The following is a 23,923-nucleotide window of genomic DNA, read 5'->3' as shown; positions in this document are numbered from 1 at the left end:
GAGAGTAGTTGTTGAGATGCTTACTTGCTTTGCTATCTTACCCGAGCGGAGCTGCTTGATTCTCCCATTGCTAGTTGCAGTGTCAACGGGCAGGAAGTCCTTGAACCAGGAGATCTCGGGATCGGGGTTACCACTGGCAGCACAGAGCATCGTGGCTGTGCGGGCCTTCTCCACCACCTTCAGCTGCGGGCCCATATCGATGGTTGGGAAGCCAGCTGGGAGGTGGTCTTCTGCAAGAAGAAGAAAAGGCAGACAAGGTTAAACAGAAATGCTCCGGCATAGCAATGGGATGTACTTGTAGTGACAGCGCTACCATTGCACAGCATCTGTGCCCCTGCTGGAAAACAGCAGCTAGACTTCCCTACTGAGAAGGTTTTCAAGCCCTTAAAGCACATTAGGCTCTATAATGAGCATTCATTATACCAATAGAAGCTTCCACTAAATTTAACTCCGTTTAAATCAATTGCCTTGGGAAACGTCTATAATTTTCATTGATACGTAAGCTCATCTATTGTTGTTAATAATTCCGTAAAAGCAGGTATTTGCCTTTCTGTGGGAGGACCGAGTTGAACATAACAGACAAACGCAATGCCAAATAGTTTGAGGCATCTTGAAAAGCAACAGCTAAACAATAAAACCCCTTAGAATGGTCCAGAGAGGCCCATTTTCTCTCTCTTTTTTTTCTAATAGGAACATTCTGTCACACTAGTAGGATAGACTGTAAATCTCTTCCTCGTGCCCTCAAATCTGATTCAGAAGGCTTTTAGAAACTAATGAATGTTAAGCTAATGAACCACGCTCTGTTCCAAAGCCTCCCTGCCAAGGCTGCGCCATGGCAAGCTCCTGGTGCATTTTGAGGGCTGCAGACAACAACAGAGATGTGTGACAAATGGCCAGTGCACACTCTGGCATGTCTGACAGAAATACCATCAAATGAAGCACCGCCGTAACTGCTACACCATTCATACAGCAGGTATGAAAACAGTTAACTGGGTTTGCTGCTGCAGAGCACGCTCAGGTAAGGCTGGGTTGAATACATTAGGCAGCCTTTGCTGATAAGCCAAGGCATGCTCCAACATCCTTGTTCAATAGCAGCTGCAGAACGGAGCTCATTTACTCATTCAGTACCGAGATGTACTGTACTCCGCTAAGCCTGAACTGCAATCAAAAGGACATACTTTCACAGAAAAAAAAAAAAAAGAACTTGAAGAACATTAAGAAGCTTTTAAAACACCAGAAACTCAATTATTTTCAGTATGTTTCTTCTTTTTCCCATTTTAAGGGAACTTAGGCAAGCTTGTTCCCTTGCAAATCCAATTCTGCGAGGCTCCCAGCAGTGTTTAAACAAACAAGATCTCAGCATTCTCCAAAGTCCCAGAAGAGCTTGAGTGTGCTGCAGTCCAATTTCTCCTGCTACCATCACACACGTGGACCCACATCCCCTCACTCCTTCTACCTGCTCTACCACCCCAGCACTACAAACACAGCTTTCTCTTAGCTAATTTCTCCCTAATACCTCAGAAGAATTCCCAAGACCCTTGACTTGCTTGCACACCGAGACTGCAGCAGAAAGCAACATCTGCTGTAAACAAAACATCGCCCTGGAATGTTTTCTTTCTGCGTGGTTGAGAGTGACTATGAGACATCGAGGTTTTCTAAAGGTAAAAAGGGGGAAAAAAAGGTTCCTGATGCTTATTTAGAGCACAAACCATATTTTATCTCTCAAACAGGCCTCCCCAGGAACCTCTGTCATTATGAGCATACATAAAAGAATTATTATTATTATTACTATTATTATTAAATGAAAGTTACCAGTAGAAACTAGTTCTTTTTTTTTTTTTTGGTTGTTTTTAATTTGCCCTGCATTGATTTTCAAAGACAAAAGGCACATAGAGCTTAGCTGGAGTGACACCAGAGCTAGCATTCAATAACAAGCAACAGAAGCACTCGATACCGAGCAATCACAATGTACGCTCCTACATGGCTGAAAAGAGACAAAACGAAGGGCACGCACAGAAGCACGTTCTGGTACGGATTGAAAGCAAAGGAAGATATGTAAGAGAAGTAAAGAGTGACATTCCTTTGGATCAAGGCCATGTTTGCCTTAAGTGCAGCACCTCTCGCTATTTATGACATTGGGAGCAGATGTTTATTCTGGGGAGGCTGAAACCCTGAAGTGATCTAATCTAATCGCCATGCTTCGTATTTGCAGTGCTGGTTTGTTCAAGATTTTACATGGAATGCACTAAACTAAGTCTCACCTCGTTAACTTTGTCCAAAGTCCGTGCAGGGGGTTCGCAAACAGCTACGGCAAATCTAAAGCCAGTATTTGTGCAAAAAATCTTTTCCCATCTGCACTGATCCTTTGTCCACAGAAACGAGAGAGGGCAGAAAATCCTTCCCAGCATCTGATCCTTGGGAAGTGGCCTGCCAGCAGCACTGCAGCTTCGCTCAGAATGAGCCACAGACCAGCAGCAATGCATGAAAGACGTCCCCACATCCCAACACTACAGGTGGCAATAGGAGCTCAGAACTGCTCCTGCCATGCCTTCCCCTGCAGCAAAAGTCTAATGTAGGGCTAATTACGAGGCTCAGTCATGCCTCGGCTCCTCTCAGCCCTCGCTAGCTGTGCTGACTTGTCTGCACATGGAGCCCGTCAGTAATAGCTATCCTCCTGTTCACATCAGTATGTGGGCACTCTTATTGCCGAAAATGCATTTGCCAGCACTTGGCTTTATTCAAGGACAGCTATATGCTTTGAATACACATTAAAACAGGCTAGGAACTTACTTTCAAATGCAGATTATCTAGACAGCAGTTCTTCTTTCTGGGATTCAGATACTGTCAGAAGGGATGTATCTCAGGTAGGCATTAGGTTAGAGCAAGCAAAATCCAGGCACAAGCAGGAGTTTTTCAGGCACTGCAAGCTCTAATTCCCTCCTTAAGAGCATAGCAGCAGAAGCAGGAATGACAGAGAGGAAAACAAGAAGAGAAGAGAGGGAGACAACAAGAAAGAAACGAGCGGATTTTGCAATTGCAAAGTGAAACTTGGAAAAGGCACAGCCAGGCTGAGGTCTTGCTAGCAGCAGTCACCAAGGAGCCAGGAATGTCCCTCTGGCATCTAGCGTGACAGCATGTGCAGAGGGTATCTCATGCTCACTCGACAGCTCGCCTTGCTAATCTCCTTGCCGAGGTGACAGAAATCTAACCTCCTGCTCTCACAGCTCTTTTGTGCCACAGATTTCCCATCTTGAAGAGGAAAGAGAAGGTAAGAAACCTTTCCCACAGCCTCAAACTGCAGCTGCAGTCTCCATTACAGATGCCACGATTACATAGCTCGTTTATGGGCTCACCAGATAAACACCTTTCTCGAGGCTGCTGCTGGGAGACAAAACCATCAGGGCCTCCTTATTTCCCATATCATTCCAACCATCAGCTGAGGATAAGGACACTGAGGCAACTGAAATGTATGTCTTTTGAGAAGCATGGATCAGCCACAGAGCGGAATGGTGCAGCAGCTGCTTACAGGACAGGCCTACGGGAAAGCCCATGGTGAGCACAGCTGTTGATAGCTGAATCCTGCAGGATTACCCCCAGGATCTTGCTCAAAACGTGTGATTTCTAAGAGAAGAGGAAAACTGGGTATGAGGTTCCTTCTAGTGCAAACCCTGTTTGGCACTTGTTGGTCTTGCATCCATGCAGCTGTGTTTTGCAGGTCATACTGTGTCTTAGCACCTGTAAAATCTTTCCCCCCTACCACTGTGAATTTCCTTTGTGCCAACATAATTCTCAGAAACGGTATTTTAGAAAAGATAGTGAAAACTGTAAACACATTTATGGGTGTTATTTGTCATATTCCTCTTTGTACAAAAGCCAGGCATGCTTAGTATCATAAGTCCAATTGTTCAGACTGCCGAGGGAAAAAAATGATACCCAATATAATTTGGAAGCAGCAAAAAGCAACTTTTCTATATGTTACAGCCACAGCTGTAAGGTGAATTCTCTTACAATCTATCAAAAGCCATTGTCCCATTGGAAGGGGTGTTTTCAACTCATTTCTGGTGAGATATTGGGCCCTACCTGCTCACAGGGCTGGAAATTGCTTTTCTAGCCTACTGGCTTCTGTCAGTTAGTGCCAGCTGAGGAACTTCCAGACAAACATTGGTTTTAAGGTAGGAATAATTAAAATGTAACACAGCTTTGTTTTCTGTTCTGCCAGCTCCCTGAAGCCAGGCAGAAACTTGGGACAAGGTAGGAAATGGATTGAGGGCAGAGAGAGATCTCTGATAATGCATTTGACTGCAGTCAGCACTGCGCAGGAGCAGGATGTGCAGGATGCATGCACCAAAGGTCATTCTCCTTCTTTTCTACCCCCGTTTGGTGGGCCAATTACAGTCACCAGTGCTGAAGCAGTCCTCGTGAGGCAGGGGTCTGAAGCAATGGAACATGGGATGCTGGAGGGGTTTGCAGAGGTAACCTTTGCCTACTGATGGACTCACAACTGATGGATCAGTGAAATTGCTTTACACATTTCACAAGATTCCAAAGCTCCCCTTGATTCACTAAAACACATCGGCAAATGGAAAATTATCAGTGCAGGGAAGATAGCCTGGGTAGTCGGCAATATTAACTAATGAAAGATGCAAGCCAGTAAGATTGTAAGCACACCACAATCCAGGACATCTGTTTGCTGAATAAACAGCCCTAATTCCTTCAGCACAGGTTACACAGTGCAGCTATTCAATTACCACAAGACAATCAAAAGCACTGGAGCAATCCAGCCGCCCAGAAGAATGGCATCATTTTACATGATAAGAAAACCCTGACACTGAGCGCTGCTCAGCTTCAACTGATGCTGCACAAAGAGCAATTTATCAGCCATTTTGAGGTGACACTCTTCCTGCATCCCCATTCTTATAGAAACCCCTAAAGAAGCTCGCCAACAGCATTATCCAAATCTGTGGCCTCCAAAGGCTGCCTGGTGCAGAGCTACGGCCCAACAAGGAGAGGGAAGGAGTGCGTGCTACTGCAGCAGCCAAGTCTCACGCAGGCTAATTAATGCCCTGTTGACACTGGCACCGCCTTGTAATTGCCCGAGGAAAAGGTGGGGCAGCGAAACCAACCTGTTTCAAAGGCAGCAAAGTTAATTGCTGGGTTAGCAAGTATAAAACAGTTTCAGGCAGGCAGAAAACACAAACAGTCATCAATCGATGACAAGGCTCTTAGTGACAAATCTGCCGGGTTTGTATGACATCACGCCAACGTGACGCGCTGAAGCTGCCTGCTGAAAAGGAGAGAAGGGCGCAGATGAATGGGTGGGTGTGGAAATTAGCTCCAGAAGGACTTCTCTATGTCACAGTGTAACCACATGAATTACTGCACAAGAGCTTACTGTAAACAAAGTATTTGCTATCTCGCAGAAAGATCACAGCAGCAGCAGCAGCAAAACAGTTCACAGAAGAAAGAATCTGAGTCAGTCCAAAACAAAGAAAGTACTGTAAGGAAAATTCAAGAAAATACAAGACTAGACACGGCAGAAGGGGATAAACTCTCAGGCTGCCTGCTGCCTGGGGGGCTCACAGCGTGGGAGCTTCTGGACCTGCTTAGCCCGGAGGTTACGAGCCCATAAAACACCCATCGGGGACAGCACTAAGCTTCCCTGCCAGAAGGGCACTGCTCATGCCATCCCTTTGTGGCAAGCTGGCAGGGCAGGATGCTCCTCCTGAGAGCCTGTGAGGGCAGCACAGCGTACCCCTCGCACTCCTCTGATGCAGGGTCTCCACCAGCACTGAGAGCACTGAGACGGCTGGGTCCAGCCACAGCTTCCATTGCAAAGAGGCAGTTCCTCTCCACAGATAACAACTTGTGACCTGTGCTTGGCAGAGGGCACGCACAGCTGATTAACACGGCTGCTGAAGCTGACTCAGAGCAGACCAGAAGCAAGCACTCGGTCACATCCTTGGGCAAATTAAAGGTTTGCACCTACAACCCTCTGTTTCAGTCTGTAGTTTAGGGATCTTCCTAACAAATAATAACTTCTGCTCAGGATGTCTTAGCTGTGGAATTTGCTATCAGCTAGGAGACCTCAATCCACGCTGAAAGAAAACAATTATTTACACCTTTATTAGATTAGCCTGTGACAGCATCTATGAAATCCCTGCTACCACGTCATTCCTCAGCCATCCCAGCCACCTCTTCTTGCTGCCCATCCTGGTTTCCTCTCTATGACAGTCATTTACAGTCTTGGTCTTAGACTCAAGGTTTCTGGCATATCTAAAAAAGTAAAGATGAAGGAAGATTATTGCAGAAGCTCATCTGCTTAGTATGAACAAGCTCCGTACCATAGAGCAGCCTACCCACTGACAGAACCTGGCTGGTGGGATGTGAAGTGCAAAGTCCCTTCAGAGGGGAAGACCACCCTAAACCTCCAACTCCAAGTCCAATACTCTGCCAAAAACATAGAGCCATGTCCACAGACATCTTCAACCATTCAAATGCACAGAAACACCTAAGCAAGTATTTTTTTCGCCCATAGACTGGAGAAACCAGTCACTCATGTTAATGCAGTACTAGAAAGGGCTCAGCTGTAAGGTGCTGAAAGTCATTTAAGGGTTCAAGGTATAGCACAGCAGAAACTACAGCAAAAAATGTCAAGAATGTGGGTGAGGGAGAGCTTACACACAGGTAGAGCTGATCCTATCTGCAAGAGTCCCCTCCTTAACCCTTGTGTAGGCAGAAATTTTGGTTTATTCCCTCTCCACTGAAAAAAAAAAAAAAGATATTACAGCACAATTTCAAATAGGTAAAAAATAAGAGTTTTGTGCAATCAGATTAGATCCTTTCAACACCTAATACTTACAAAAACAAAACAACAACAGCAAAAGCCAGCAAAAAAACCATAACAAAACCCAGCAGCTGGAAGCACGCCTTTAAAAAACTCACACAACTGCTTTAAACACAACGATTTCAGAAAGGTTTTGCAGCCAGCTATTATGACTCCATAGAAAAGGAATGGTAAAAGACAACCAAGCTGTGCTTTCAGGCAGGACTCTGCCATTTGTTGGTACCAACTGATGAAAATGACTGCCCGTAGACCTATTTTCAAACCACTGCTTCTTTTTAATATTTTATACTGAGGAATAGAACATAACGGCTGTCGCTGCACGTTTCCCTGTGACAGGATATATAAACATACTCCCACTAAAACATACCCCAAACTTCAGCCTTTTCAGAGAAAAGCAAGTAAGTGGCTTACTTGCATTCGAAGTCATTTATGAATCTCCTGCATTTTCCATACCACTTCACCTGCACTGATGTGATATGCCATTAGCATAGAGATTTTCATTTTTAAGATCTGCAATCAATAAAGCATTTCCATATGTCATTAAATACAACGTGTGGTTAAATTAATGGAGCATTTGACTTTTGATCCATTTACGTTTGGTTGCAGTTCAGTGCAGGAAAAGATGCATGAGAACGGAGTTAATCTGACAGCAGAGCTCTCCCACGCTTTCTGACACAGAGTTTCAGATTAATGTGAAGCATTCCTGCTGCCGCTCAGTTGGAATGCTAAATCTGTTCATTTCCACTTCACAGGCCAGAATGCAAGATCTTCGGTCACTTAACTCCTACCGCAAGGGCCGGATCGTGCTAAAATCTGATTTCTATTTAGCTCCTGCAGCCTGCTTGCATCACCACCAATCCTGTGGTTTCTCCTATGCTGGGGGAACATCCCAGCCTAGCACAGCAGCAGTTCCTACAGTTGTTCCAAAAAGTTCCTATAAGAGAAAGCGATGCCTTTCCTTGCATTTGTACTACAGGAAAGGAAGGCACGCAACTGTAGAGCAGCAATTGTCGACTTTTTAAGAGTAATTGCTCTGATATTACTTGAGAGAGAAGAACAACTCCCTTTTGTCTTTCGCCCTCTCCAAACTCCCCAGTCAAAAACTCTTGAGAACGTTGTAAACGTTCTGGAAGTATCAGCTTGGAAATTAAAACTGAAGATTGTACTGGGGAGGAGCCAGAGAGTCATTAGGGAAAGCACAAGCATGCTCCAGTTCTGGGTTCACAAACTGCCAGGGCTTCAAAAGGAAAACAAATTCCCCCCCTCCCAAGAAGAATGCCCTCCTGAAATACCTCTTTGCTCTCTGATCTTGAGGACTACGCTGAAACTTAAAGGCAACCTCCAAAGTTGCCAAACAATGGGATGGAGCAGCTCTGTAATACCGTGAGAGTTTGGATCCCAAAGCTACCAAGCAAGGTGTGTGGGCGTGGGAAAGGAGGACAAACAGACTTCTACAAAAACAGGCTCCTTTGCAGCAAACAGGCTGAAAAACACCAGCCCTGCTGCTCTCCACCTCCCTGTATTGCCTCTTCCCTGACCCTCTGCCTTTCCTCCTGGGCCACCCCTTGCTACCACTCTCTGTGAACTCTCATGCACGTGTCTGCCATTTCCTCAGTGGTTGTGATCTGTGCTCCGAGCAAGTGCTCAAGAAACACATTAATAATACGCATATTTTGATAAGTTAGCAAAACCAGAACAGAGAACCAGTCCCAATGAAGGGTAATATAGTAAAAGACAAATGAGATTTCTATTCTGAGGTATTATTTTTTAACGACGTTCAAAACAAAAATAACCTTCAAGAAAATATTCAGATATTGGGTCAGGTACGTCTACGACAGAAAATTCCTCATGTATCTTCTGTCAGAGAAATTCTATCTCCAGATAAAACAACAAATGGGAAGTTTCAGTGCACTTCTGCTGCTGCAGCCAATGCAGGCATAGAAATAATTTATAATACGTAAGTAGGGTGTTCAGCTCATCCGTACACCAGGCAGATCAGTGATATGGCAAATTGCTGCTTCCTATTCAGAAGCTTTAAAATACTCTATCACATAATGCAACTGGACGTACTGGGTAACTAACTTTATTTACTTGGTGGGGAAGTGACTTTTTATGAAGGGAAAGAACACTTACCCAGAGTCAGGAACAGAAATATTTTCTTACTATGAGTTCTATATCCTCATGCAAGACATCACTTTGTAGAAGATCCATTAATTGCACTGGCTCCAACAGCACTTTAGATGGAGACTCTGGTTACCTTAATAGTCTTTCAGAGACCATGTGAAGTAAAAAGGCCCTCAGCAAAAGACCAACAGCAAGCCAGTGACTACATGCCGACATAAATAAGACATATTTCCAGACAAGTTATGGTCTTTAATGTCGGGATGATGTAATTGATCAGAGTTTAACAGGGCACACATTTTTCACACAGATAGTGAGCATTACAGAGGCTCAGTGTCCTATTTACTGCCTTGCCACAGCACCTATATTTTCACAAAGATCTAGCATCACCACCATGCCAGTGGTTGGGAAGAGCAGTCCCTCAGTAGCTCCTGAAGCTTCCCCTCTTTTTAAAATTATTATTATTATTATTTTTAATGAGAAATCACAGAAGGGGGGGGGGGGGGAAAGGCAGCCTTCACAGGCAATAAAGCCAACGTGTAGGATAAACAGAACTGAGAGCAGCTACTGGGGGATGTCACGCTCTCAGGCTGTGTGAGTTTTGCTTCATTGCTGACTGAACAGCAGACAGCATTCAGCAGATGAGGGCTGAAGCACCGCGAGGCTGCAGGTCTCAGAAAACAATTACGGGGAAATGGAGTGCACGAATGATTTTGTCTCCCTGGCTCTGAACCATCTCTCCTGCTGACCCTCACATACACACACTGCCGCAGGTGCTCCAGACTGCCATGCTTTGGTGTTTCTATGCAAGATACACACAACCCTGCTTGCCAAAGGAGGTTGCTCCCACAGGCCCACCTCCAAGGCCACGCTGATGGCTTCCCAGGGCTGATGTTGCTGCAGCCCTTTAGACCTTCCACACAGAGCCATGCGGGCACAGTGCACTGTTGCTGCCAGCTGCTGCCTCCTTCTTCTGCCAAGCTCAGGTTCAACCAGATTTTCCAGTACAGATAACAACCACCCTATTTACATTTCATACACCTACAGGAACGAGAGCCTGGCTTTGCTGGAGTGGATGTCTTAGGAGGAAGTTCAGAGGCCAAAAAGCATGCTGAAGCCACAGTAGCCTCTCCGACCCGCTCCACCACAGCCCAGGTGGTTTTGCTGCAGCGACACACATGGAGGACTCACTACGAGGTGTCAGGAACAACACAGCAATGCCAGCGTTTGATTTACTGCCCAGCAAGCAGTGGCTGCTGGTGGCCGCGCAGGGAGCAGTCAGACAGCGCTGTCCTTTACAAGCACCAACGCACTCCTGGATTGTGCTGCTGGAAATGAGAGCATGCTTGGGTATAACTAATTGGAAATAGGCCCTGAATTCCTAATAACTGAAGTTATCGTCCCTGGGATTTATGCCAAATTAGAGACAATTAATTTTCCTCTCTTGATTATTACACACCTTAATAGCTCTGTCCTTGAGTCGGTTCCATCCTTCATGCGCAGAGCCCTTCAGCTCAGTCGCTGAAATTTGCTGTGCATGAAGAACGGTTAATAAGAAAGTTCTGAATCAAATCTGAGTTACCGTATCAAAATCTCTCATGTTTTACAACAGCAAAAAAAAAACACAAAACACAAATGGATTCAAAGCCTGCTTCAGATCCTAGATTATAAAGGCATTTGCCGCACAGCCTCTGCACTCTAGTCTTCAGAGGCCTTAAACAATTCTACATTTCCCTTTAAGATGTGCTTTTAAAATATCACATGGCGGTATATGCTGATAATCAGGATTGTTTTCATTAAATGATTTCAGCGAAGTTCACTGGCTTTATTTGATATACGAAAGACTGTTTAACCTTCTCCCAAGATACTCCACTGATGTAATTACAAGCAAGAGATGAGGCACAGCTCCTCCAGCTGCAGCCACGAACAGGAGAGGCTACCAAGCTCTGCTACCAAGCAGAGGCTACTGCATGTCTTTCTTAGAGGATGCAAGATGCAGCTATCTCCTTGTAGACAGGAGCACTGTGAATCAGTATTTCCCCATCTCAGCACACACAGGCCTCTGAAGTCAGGATAATCGCTAGAGGAGATGTTAAGAGCAAGCGGGTGTTTCACGTAAAATCACTGCTAGTCTGGAGACGATCACGAGGATCTCTGACTATGAGAAAATATTGTCTTTCTTTTTAGAGAGGGATTTTTAGACTCATTATCTGCCCGAGGGAAGAGAAAGCAGCTCCCAATCCTATCTGAAAACCAGTGTGGCCCCAGTCTGCTCCAGACGGCGCTCAGTCTCCTCGTGACTGGCTCTGTGTCCCAGTGGCTGGGAGGGAATCTTGGGGGTTTCAGAATGAATGGAGTTCTAAAGCAGAGAGTCATCCGCTCTGATCTTCACCATCACATCTCCCTTCCAGCAAACCTGAGACAGATCTCTGTAGAGCCCAGCAAGGGGAAGCCACTGAACACTGCCATGTGACAGCTGAAAGTCCACATTTTGTACTGTTTGTTGAGTCCTTAAGCTAAGGCTACTATGGCTCTCCAATGCTGTTTACTCCCTAGGCTTCTTCTCTGTCTGCTGACCCCTGTGACACACTTGGCTTGCACCTACACAGAGATAGAAATCCTACCCTAACAGAAACAAAACAAGGCGTTTTGGGGGATGCAGAACCTCTACAGCCACAGGAGGCAGAGAGAGAAAGAAAGAATCCCCTCAACTTGTGGCCCACAAACAACCCTGCTCTGCTACAGAACAAATCAACACAGGTTGACCTTCTCATACATGCAAGCAGCAATTACTACAGCCAAAAAATTGCAGCAAGCAAATCCACAATACCTATTTGGTTGCGAATACCTTGGGACAATATTACTCTGGATAGCCTACGTGTATCTTTGGAGAACCCAGAGGTAGGGCCCCAGCAGCACGTTAGACTGTGCTGCCATGTGCACAGACTCTGCACCCAGACCTTGATACCATGTGAACAAAGGCAAAAGGTTGATTCTTTGCAATCAACAACCCGCAAACAAAATAAACATCATCCTGCATTTACACTGAATAACAGAAATTAAATTAGCAAGTAGATTTTGATCATGAAGTGACCTTTAAAAATGACTGAGAGAAGACAACATTGGACACTGTTGTTTCCTCTGATACAGACCCTTCCTGAAGGCAGCTTCGCCTGCAAAATATTATTGCTAATTTTATTTCACACATTCAAGCTGCTTTTAAGAATTTAAGATGACTTATTTTCTTATTTTTTTTTCACCGATAGGCTTTGCTATCTCGTTTCTTCATACAGGCACAAACCGGGAAAAGTACTGCAGCCGGACTTACAAGAAGTAAACAATTTTATGATGCTTAATGACGTTTGTAGCTATAAAAGCTAAGACCAGTAAGGGTAATGAAATCTTATGCTCTGGCGCTTAAGGTATTCTCTTCTTCTTGTCCCACATGCTGAATTGTGACAACAGTTCATGTCAGGGTGGGGAGGAGGGAGCACGGCTCTGTTCAGACAACTACAGGGCCACCAACTGCTGCTGGAGGTCAGAGGCACCGCCACCGGGCTGACAGCACGTCATTTAACTGTATTTACGACTGCTGCCAACATGCTAACAATTACAGCATTTGTTGCACACATCTGTATGAGTTTTTCAAATGAAAGCAGGCTTTTCTTTCCTCCTGGCTTAAGCAGGGTTACGGAAAGATTGCCAAAAATTACACTTATTTATGGTTTCAACAATCACATTTTCTGTCGACGCTCTCATCATACCTTGCAGATTTCTCATTTACATAAAACTGCAAAGATTATGCAGAATTCACATCCGCATTGTGACAAGCTCTTTTAAAAGTTAATACTTCTAGAACACGCTTTGACCTTGCATTTGGACAGACGTAATAGCATGCACGACTCCATCCTGCACACCAGTTCCCTTATTCATGCGTCAAGGCAAGGGATCTGACTGCCAATGCTTTCTCTTGGCTTGCCAGGTCAGATTTGCCTAAAACCCAAATTGGGGCAGAACTGCACTTTCAGAATTTGATAACCTCTCATGGTAGCCAATCTTTTTTTTAAACAGTGACACGCTGTAATCATTGAACCGTAGACCACAGACCATCTGTCACTATCATCTCGAAGTCATTTCATCATTGCAAAGGCTTCTGACGCTGGAAGGCCCTTGGCTACTTTTGCCTTTTGTATCTGATATTTTATGTAGTTGAGATTGAGCCACACCACGTCACAAGGGACACCACAGAGAGCAAGGTGGCAGGTGGTGGTACCAAACGATCCAGCAGACCTTCATACAGCTCAGCACATCACAGCACAGAAGATCAGAAGTTCCAGCAGTTTTTCCACTTCTCATACAATCCGTTTCAATTCTCTCTTGGCTGCACTTTTATCCTCTGCCTAAATGCATCCAAGCCCAAACCTCTTTGCTCCACTGGCTTCGTGCCACGTTCCACAACCCGGTTTTGCTGAGAGCAGTGGCCTGGTCTGCTTGCCAGCCTGTCCTCGGGAGCAGGCACCAGCTTTCTGAAACCCTCCTGCTCTGAAGGACAGCGTTTCACCAGGCTTTGCCCCCTCCCCATCCAATCTTTCTGGCACATTTGTCCGCTGATGCAACACTACCTACACAAATACCAGCAACAGCATGTAAGGTAGAAAACAAAAACCATTTCCCAGTGCCAGCCATCTGACCCCAAGAGTCAGTGTTCATACAATTAGCTGTCTCATTACCATCTATATGTTAGTCAACAAAACAACACTGAAATCTCACATATAATCACCGGCTGAACCAGCAGGAAACATCTGTGCACAGGAGGCAGGGAGCAACCCCTGGGGACGTGGGGTCTCCTTGTGTACCAGCGAGAAATTCCCTCCCAACTGCTCACAGGGGTCATGCCCGACTCCGTTCACCTCTCAGTCAACATGAAGAAACGTGCTCATTCTCAGGCAGAGCAGAGAGACAAATGCTCAATGTAAATGCTCCTCTGAACGTTTTGAGCAGGTTGCAACAAGCTGTGGCTCCGGTGGGACAGGTTTGCCAGCCCCACCTGACAGCCACCCGCGGGCTGATCCCCTCAGCAGGAGGAGGAACAGGAAGAAGATGGAGGTCCGGGCCAGCCAGCTGGGCTCCACGTGCCCCAGGGCTGAGGAGGGTCCAGTCGTCCCACCTGAGGCCATGGCAGAACCGGACTGTGTGGGCCCATGCATGAGCACAGCCCGCCCGCGGCGGTGCAGAGCCTGCCCTTGAAGGCGTGCACTGTGCCAAGCGCCGCTCACAAACTCACCCATTTGCAAGCTGCATGCAGCGCAAGGCATTGCTGCAAACTCATAATTAAATTCATTACTCCATACAATTTTAAGCCATTCTTCAAATAATTACAGTAATTTGATAAGCAGAAATCACATAAACCTGCTGCAGTTTTATCTCTCCCATTTGCTGTCTGAAGGAAAATGTGCGGGTAATTAGTCAGATGATAACAGTCCGGGTTATGCAAGCAAAACAAAATTAATATGATCCTTACTAAAATATATATATATATATATATTAAAAGGAGACCAATTACACCTTGGGCAGCACGGGTGGGAGTGAGGAGCACTGCAAGGCCTGAGATAGTGGGAGGAGGGCGATGCCATACCCATGGAGCTGGGCTGTGCTCAGAGCCTGGCCCACTGCCCCCTCCTGGGGAAAGCCCTTTAGGATAGCACAGAGGCAAAAGCTTCCTGCAGTCTGCATGGGAACTAAGACAGAACACTCACTAGCACTACTGTCAGGGAGGATGGCAGTCCTGGCAGCTGTGCTGTTTTTGAGGCTCCCAACCTTCCATGCTATGAAGCAGGGAGAGGAGCAATAGGAAGTTTGCACTCACTGGGCTCCTCCAGAGGGCTCGCGTTTGTGTACTGAAAATGAGACACAATAGCCCTTGTGGGCCATGGATGCCCCTGGAATTGCCCACCTACCAGAGAACCAACAGGGGAAAAAAACATCAGGTGACTGATGGGTTAATCAACCCAGAAGGGGCCAGGATGAGTTTTGCCAGAGATAAGGAAACAGAGTATATTAGGGTGAAAGAGAAACGTGGTCCAGCAGAGCAATCAGTGGTGAGGGGAAGGCCAGGGCTGTGGTTACTCAGGAGCTCAGATTAAGAGCTTCATCGGATTTCTGCAACCAGATCTGATGATACCACTGATGGAACAAAGGGTGGCTTCGGGCCCTCATTTCACACAGCAGTGAACGAGAGTCATCAATTTCCTGAAAGTGACTTTATGCCTCGTTAAGACCCATCTAAATTACATACAAGATGACTTCCAAGTAATGGAAAAATGAATTTGCAGACAGTCCTTTTTTTTTCCCCCTCCTTTTCTTTCCTTAAGGATATGTATCCAACCAGCCTGAAACCAAACAGTTGTTGCAGGGAGAAAAATTCCCATTGCTACAGGGAGATAACTCACAAGGAGCACTTCAGTTTTAAATGCAGCTGCACCTTTCACGCTCCTCTTCTTCCCCTGGAGCATGGAGCACCCTGGCCAAGGAAAGCCATTCAAGTCCCAAGCACCACAGCTAATATGCAGTTTATGAACGTAGGCAAGATTAGCTTTAAATATCACAGTCTCCAGAAGAATCAATCTCTATGCGGCAACTCTACAGCAACGTATATACATACATATATATATACACACACACACATATAAAGATCTTAAAATGAAAGACATTTCACATCCTTAATTCAGAAATAAAAACAAATCAGAGTTTGCTGAGTAAGCGAGTTCAGTGCAACATAAAAAGGGGAGGAGCAGCTTGTACACACCAGGAGAAAAGAAACAAACAGGTTCTTTTAGCATTTCATTTACCAGCTGCTAAACTCAGAGTCAAGCATGATGCCTGAAGACCTTAGCACAGAAGCTCCTTGACACAGCTTCCTCCACAACTGAGGAACTGGAAATACTCATGGACCTGTGGGCAGGTCGAGTGGCCAGGGACCCTGGCAGAGGGAGGAAGGATCTTGTCCCCACCACACACAGCCCAGGGCCACCTGCAGGGATGGGACAAGCACCCTGCAGCAGCCCTGTGCTTTGTGGGGTGTCAGCAGCTCCAGCTCTGCCCCAGGATGAGTTCCTTGTTCAGTGAGATGCCCAGCTGTATTGCAGTACTACCTAATGACTGCCCACCCTGCAAGGAGATCTGGACAGATAACCTCACCCCCCTTCTGACCTCGGGCTCATGGTTCTGCTGACAGTGCAAAGCTCACAGCAAACTCGGCTCTTTCAGCTGCATGTCTCCACCACAGCCAGTAATCAATACAACACATCAGGCGGCAGCAAACAACTGCTGCCATTTCGGCTGCTCTACCCCAGTCTGATCCCATGTCCTTGCCATAAAGCAGCCTGAAGCCCCAGCCACAGCGATGCTGTGAATCCCTGTACTGCTGCAGCCTGGTGGGATTCAGCCTGGCCGCTGCCGGGCTGGGCAGTGCAGCTGGCAGAGCACAGCACGCCTGCGGTGCTCCAAACATTTGTCACAATTATTGGGGATTTACGAGGACAGGGATCTTGTCAGTTGTCTGTAATTTCACACCGAATGATACCTTCTCTGGAGGAGGCAGCCTGTGAATGAAGCCAGCCTGAAGGGAGGAAGAGAGATGTCCCCACTGAATGCCTCTTTGATAGGCAGGTCACCTAAACAGCCTCTTCTGCACAGAAGCTCACTGAGGCCTGAGGAGCAAGGGGCTGTGTCCCCAAAAGCCAGGCCAGCAGCACATCTCTGGGTGCTGTAGCCAGCTTCCTGCTAGGCACGAGAGGCAGAGCACCAGAGCTGCAGGTGCCCCAGCTCAGCTGCACTGGAGATGTGTGTTGGTGCTAAAACCAAAGAAAGAACGTTAGGATTTGCATTTGCTGATGGTCTTTGCGCAAGACTCGCAGCTGCAGCTACAAGAAGCACTTGCAAGTACTGAGCCAGTGGCAGCAACACCCCCCAAAATCTAGCACAGAACACTTTAAATGGGAGGGAGGGATACCTTGTGATAACAGACACATTTAATTAAGACGCTACCTGCAGCTGTCCCTTATACGCACATCCAAAAATCACAGTGCTCTGCTTCAATTTGCCTAATACCAGTTTTGTACTACAGCAACACAGCAAGCGCTTTGCTCCCTTTGCTAATTACAAAGACTTAGCTCTCTGGAATGATACCTGATTGCTGGCAATGATTTTTTGCTAATGGAACAGCTCATCCTTTCTTATAGCTGAAAATCTGCAAGAAGGAAGTACTCCAGGGGGGAATACATAATGTAAGAGAAGGCATGCTATGCACCTCTTTATATGAAACTATAATCCTAAGGCGTCACAGTTCACACAGTTCCACTTATTGTACTACAGAGGCACTTCTCACGCTCGCACAAAGCTTGTGCAATTCATTTCATAACCACCAAAAATATCATTTCAAATAGGAATTTTTAACAGTTGCACGACATTTTCCAGCATTTCTGTTGTACTGCATCATGGTAATTCTTCCTGCAGAGCTGCCTACTGAAAAGCAGAATTTACTTCCCTCCCAAAGCAACCGATTCTTGCTAATTCATGTTTAACTTTTGCTGGATAATTAAATGAATTCTTAGACTCCTCATGACATCCGCCAATCCCACAGCACCTTTTCAGGTTTGTTTTCAAACACCAGGAGGATGCCAGCATCACCATCACCTGTGAGACCCCCACTTAGGGATATCCACTCTGACACCAGGTTCCACAAACTGCGTTTCAATGGTATGCAGCCACCAAGGAAGACGGGCCAGGGACTGCACATTTATTACTGAAATTAACTGCCCTGTCTGCGAGTGGAAGAACCGCTCCGTGCAAAGTACTGACTCAGGGGAAATTCTGAAGGGAAGCTGAAGTTAAATAAATATGGGTTTTAGGGATAGCAGAGTGAAGGTTGTAAACTCCCAAAGCTTTCCTAGAAAACTGTATCTCAAAGCATTCTATCTGGATTCTCCATTTATTCGTTTGCACTAGAGCACTTCTTAAGAGACTGCGTGGCTATGTTTAAAAATATGCACAACTATCCTTCTTTCAAAGCTGGAAGAACTCCGGAGGATCCCTGGCAGACGGAGCTTAGAAACTGCAGCAGGGACACACAGAGAGCATGCAAAGTGCACAGCGCAGGAGCAGGCCAGCTGCTCTGCTGAGGTAGTGCAGGCAGTTCATTAAACCCCACAGGTCCAAAGACAGTGGGCAGCACTGCCGGTCCCCTTTAATGCCCCATCCTGTAGGAACAGGGTTTTAGTAGTGCTACAGCCCAGCACTGCTCCCACCCATCGCTGCTGGGCAGCTGCAACCAAGCAACACATCTTCATTTGCCTAAGGACAACAACTGCCCACTATGCACATTTACAGTGTGGCTCCGGCTGCAGCTCCAGTAGACACTTGTAAGTGTTCTGTTAATAAATAAATAAATAACATCAGTCAGCTGCGCTGCCTTTGCAGACAGATTTTCCTTTTCAAATTTCCCCTGAGCTGCATATGGCTCTGTAAAGAGCCATTCTTTCCAACGCGTGCCGGCTTTGACAACCACGGTCCAGATTTTAACATTTCAAACAATTCAGCGACCGCAGAAATTTGTGCTAATGAGGAAATATGCCAACGTACTGCATCATTCTGCACGGGAACAGGAGGGAGAGGAGTAGTAAATAAAGATGTGGAAGGTCTGGGCAAGGAGGCAGCAACTGAAGGAAAAACTTGTAAGGATGAGCAGGCTGGGCCAGGTGGGCTCCCGTGGGCTTAAAACCCACAGGAGTCTCAAAGATGCTCTTCAGCTCAAAGATGAAAAGAGCCATAGCTGCCGGTTTGCTCCACAGGCTCTTCACAGTAGGACTGAACTGGAGCGGAGTAGAATTGACTAGAACAATTTGGCAAGCCTTAAAACATTTCTCTGAAGAGAAAGGGGCTAACCAGGCTCCAGGTTGAAGCAGCACAGCAGCTGCATAGAACGATGTCAGGAATGAGGAAAGAGGCCTCAACTCCTACACACAACTACGTGCATCATGAAGGAATACAAGAAAGCATTAAGACATTAAGGAAATGTACACAAAGACAAACAGTCTCCACCACTAAGGCTTCCTGGTTTTGCTTTCAACCTTAGGAATAAGGGGCAAGGACATTTGGTCCAGCAACACTGTAAGGATGGTTTAAGGAAGAAAGGAATTTGAGCTGTTTCATCTAAAACCCTCTGGGCAGAGCTGGCATTAGACTGAAGTAAAGTATACCACATGCCTCAATGGGAGAAAAGCAGATGGCGACGATAAGAGGACGAATATTTGTGCTTCCCATCTCTGAGTGCTCCATTTATTCTTAACTAGCTGTTTCCTGCTCCATTGCAATAGATATTGCTCCTCCCCAATCACAGCCAGCCCTATATGCTATGTCAGTTTTAGATTCTGAGATCACCAAGGTCTGGGTCTTGGTTCCACAATGTGTGAAAACAACCCCTTCTGCTATTTCTAGTTTAGTTATAAGTTACAGGAGATGTACAATAATATAATGAAAACAGCTTGCTAATAAACAAGGACTGTAGGAGAAAAGGATGAGCTTTCCTTCCTGAAAACAGATCAGTGATGTGATTAGTTGTGAGAGGTTTCCAGAGGGAAAAGAGAGAGAGCAAAGTCCATACCTGACAGTGGTGGTTCCTGGCATGCCCCCCGAGTACCGTGCTGGTGCAGGGTACAGCACAGCTTCTGGAGGCCACCTAACCTCAGCAAAACCAGGTGCTTCTGCTAATGGAGTACGACTGGCAGCAGGAGCCCATGAACAAAGTTATGTTGCTTGCACCATCTGCTACCTGTCAGTTCTTCCACAGTTTGTACTCGGGTAGTGAGTAACTGGCCAAGCTGGAGGACGGATGCTATAGTTTAGTTAAAGCTTTAGGTTGTGCCAGATGTGCTGGCAGCTCTGTGCTACATTTTCTTTTCTTCCTAACTGACAGCAGAAGAAACTTGACAGCATTTTCTATCAGCTGCTGCGTTGCAGCTACATCCTCTCCCGCTCTCAGGGCTGCCAATTTCTCTCCAGCAACCTTGAAAAGAGATTCATTTTCTGGGAAGGCGATGACACTCAAGCCCCGCCTGCACGCAGCCCTTCCATCCCTGCTCTAGTTTCCTGAAAGAGCTGTTTTCAGTTTCACACTGCATCAATGGGCTGAGATCAGGGGTTTGTTGATAGTGGACAGTCAATCATGGAGTGCAGCCTCGAAACTCATCCCTTCCCTTCTACTCCAAAAAAAAAGAAAAAAAACCTTGAACAGAAAATCCCCAAAAAGGACCACGAAAAAAAAGTCACCCTCTGCTGCTGAGTCTGTTTTTGCAATAGCAGGACCACAGCTGAGACAGCTTTGCTGCTCTCACATGAAAGAGAAACAACCATGTGGGAAGTCCCAGTAGGATCCATGGCACACTGAGCCAGCACCTTTCCAAGACCCCACAGCAGAGACCGGCACCTCCCTGTCAAGAAATTCAACTTGCCACCTGATGCACAGATGAAATTGTAAGGGAAGGGGACCCACTTAACCTTGTGATAAAAGCAGTGCAGCTGCAAAGATGAAGAGGAAGATTTGCTGCTAATTCGTATGATTGCTTTCTGGGTTTTCCTCCGTGCCACCCCACTGGACACTACTTGCTGATAAGCACAAACTTCATTTTGCTCACGCTTCAAAATAGGCTGAGTGAAAACTGTTCTCAGCTTTTTTCAAGGAAAAGATTTAACCAGAATCACAAAACTGAGTTAATACAGAAATTACTTGTTACATTTCCAGTTAAAAAACATACGAGCAGAAAGAGCATTTGGTCACCTCACCCAACCTACCACGAGATGAACTCTGTACAGCAGCCCTTCGCACCCGCCTTGTGCTTTATTTCCACCTACGCAGGGCTGAAAGGTCTTGCAGAAAGGTGTCCAGTGCTCAATAACATCAACAGATAGAGAAGCCAACACTTCCAGTGGCAAATCAGCCCCACCGCTGGAGATCTGAGCCTTATTTCTGCTTGAATTTCTCTGGTTTCAGCTTGCAGTTATTGATTCTTGCTCTGGCTCTATGTGAGGGATTAAACAGCCTTGGTTTGCAGCTAGTGCCTTCTCTCACGTTAGGTACTCATAACTCCACAAATACTTCACCTCTTGCTCTTCTTTCTGGTGAGCGCAGCACACAGAGCTTTGAGTCTTCTGCTACATGGAATGCTTTCCCATTTGTAGATTACTTCTTGTGGCCTTTCATGTACCCTATATTGCAGTTACGGCCTTTATTCCTTACAGTCAGGAAAAATACAGGCATATAAAACCTTTGTTACTGCACTCATCCTCAGGGTAACCTGGGGTAGAGCAACCATAGAGAAGAATCATCTCTCAAAAATATCAGTATTCCTAGGAAGAACAGCCAGCTCCTTCCTCTCTCTCCCTCACATACATACTTCCTCCCCTCCCAGCACCAACTTAGCTCTTCTATCCTCTATTTCCACAGCTTCTATGCTTACTCAACACACTTCACATATAAATGAAGCTCCTTCGAAGGCTGGGAAGGAGAGCAGTGCAGGAAGGAAAAATCAATTATAAACCTGGATCTATTTCTGACAGTATGGTCTTTCACAGAAAATGTTTAATGAGGATATTTTTATGAAATATAACAAATATAATTCTTACTACAGCAATTTTGGTTTGTATATTATCAGTCCTGGCAAGATTTCAGGAGTTGCTAGCCGTGGTTATGGTGCCAGCTCCTTGTCCTTGAGGTAAGGAACGGCTTGTTCTCACTTTTCATTATAAGAGCATAATGTGACATCTGTATAAGCAGCATGAGAGGAGATCAAAGCTTGTCATTAGTGTCCATTAGGACTCTGACACTCCTGCCACAATTCAGGTGAGAGGACTGCTGCCTATGCTGCAAGTCGGGACAGGGCCTGGGAAAGCAACCCCACATGGAGCCAAGTGGAGCTGTGGGGTAGCACCAGCCTGTGCTGGTGGGAAGGGATGTCCAAGAGAAGTGTGTGTGTTTGAATCTCCTGTTTTACCTGCAGTGTGCCACACCACTGGAAACCATCTGCAGCCTTTGAAGAAGCCTTGGATCTTGACCTAATACTTTGCCTCTGGTGGAACAGAAACTTACTAGCATGACTATTACTGCTTGGGGACAGTGCTAAACTAGCAGGCTTTCATACTTGTGCTTACAGGGTTCAGAGAGATGGGAAGAATGCTCCAAGTGTGCAGGAGCTCAAGATGACAGACAAGCTCTGCATCCAGAGCCTCACAGCTGCCTGCAGGAAACAACATCGGGGAACAAAGCAAAGGCTGACGGTACTGGCATGGCCAAAGAACTAAGAAAGTAAAGGGAACAAACTCCTGGAGAAGCTGTTCAAGACCTCTGAGTGCTGGGGCCAACAGAGTAAATTGGATGAGAAAGGTGAAAAAGAACCAGAGTGGGATCTGAAGAGGCACCGATGGCCTCCTGACAGCAGGGGAATGAGCCTTCTCTCCTGTGATATCTTGATTATAATGGCAACTTTGACCAAGACACACTGAGATACTCTCACACGCATTTAGTGTCTGAAGGAAACTGATTGCAGAGACCTAAAGCGCTCATACCTCCTTCTGTTCAAAGCAGTCCCAGGATCAACAGAGACGATGGTGGAGACAGCACGCAAAGAGGAGGGAGGAAAACTTTGAGCAGAAATCTAGTAATCATGATTATCATGATAATTTCATCCAGTAATTAGTAAACGGAAAGTTAATTATTGCTACTTCCCCCTTCCTTTCACCATGTCTCACCCAGCTGTTCACAAATTGATAACCATAGAAACAAGCGTGAGCCAAGCCTGGGTAGTTGGTATTCATGCAGAATCAAAGAAACACATTTGCATTCTTTGCCAGAAGAATCAATTTACCTTGATTGATGATTGAACTTCAATAAGTTCTTTAATATTTTGGTCATTAACTGTGATGCCATAACAGTGTCACCAGAGTGCTATTGTATTTCATACCATGGCTCTTATTAGCAGCACTGCGTAATATGCCTGAACTTCTAATTGAGCCCTTTTAAATATTGATAATCAACATATTTCAGAAGACAATCATTTCAAATAAAGCTCAGCCTGCCCAGAACGGCTTATAAACGTGGTGACCCATCACTGGAGAGGCTGGGTGCTCCAGGTACGTGGCTGAGGTTCAAAGCAGCACAGAGCTCCCTTTCTCCTCACTGCTGCTTTCGTCACTGGTCCACTTTTTCTTTCCCAGTATTGTTGAAACATTGCTTCTGACTACAAACCCTGCTCCTGCTTCAAAACGACCTGCAGTAATTGCATTTTCCCTGTTAGTAACATTTCAAAATGAGATCAGCAGTAATACTTCTCTTTACGCATTGGGCTAAATGCAGGCAGATCTGAAACAACCTTTGTGATGATAGATATATATATGGTGAAAGTCAAAGAGCTAGAGGCACTTAAAGTGCTATAAAAGGAAGTAAAATAATAAAAAAAAAAAAAGACATTGTTGGTATTTTGCAGTGGAAAAATAATTGAAGAAAATCAAGAAATAGTACTTAATGCAAGCAATAAAAAGAAGCTTCGGGGCACCGAGTAGGTGGTCCTCAGTTACAACAGAAGCCTCAGCACTGAACTCCTGTCCTTTCTTTTATTTTGCTAAGCAGTGAAGCACTGACTATTTACTGTCAGGAGAACACATCAAGCTGTTCCTGATACAGATATAAATGACAGCGATGCAAAGTCTGTCCCCCGCACCACCTCCTATTTGCACAGAGAGACACACCCCAAGCCTGCCACAGCCCAACCCCTGGCCTGAAGAGATGGCACACAGCTCAGGTGCACCTCTGCAGAGCGGAGTTAGCTCACAAGCAAGGTAAATTAGCCCACGCTTATCTCCATGCTATCAAAACAAGATCCTTTCAGAGAGCCAGCGTGAGCATTCTAC

At 45.8% G+C, this 23,923-nt stretch overlaps 1 protein-coding gene across 16 annotated transcripts in view; it reads right to left on the bottom strand.

The window, feature by feature from the left end:
• Positions 1-23,923, bottom strand: part of PTPRF (protein tyrosine phosphatase receptor type F) — a 342,731-nt gene that overhangs the window by 92,523 nt on the left and 226,285 nt on the right. For all 16 annotated transcript variants that reach the window (XM_072343754.1, XM_072343753.1, XM_072343759.1 and 13 more), the window contains exon 6: positions 42-230. In XM_072343754.1, the coding sequence (XP_072199855.1) occupies positions 42-230 (189 nt within the window). The remainder of the gene's footprint in view (positions 1-41; positions 231-23,923) is intronic.

The sequence above is a fragment of the Excalfactoria chinensis genome, chromosome 8, assembly GCF_039878825.1.
Source record: "Excalfactoria chinensis isolate bCotChi1 chromosome 8, bCotChi1.hap2, whole genome shotgun sequence".
Lineage (NCBI taxonomy): Eukaryota > Metazoa > Chordata > Aves > Galliformes > Phasianidae > Excalfactoria > Excalfactoria chinensis.
This window is presented reverse-complemented; position numbering and strand designations above follow the sequence as displayed.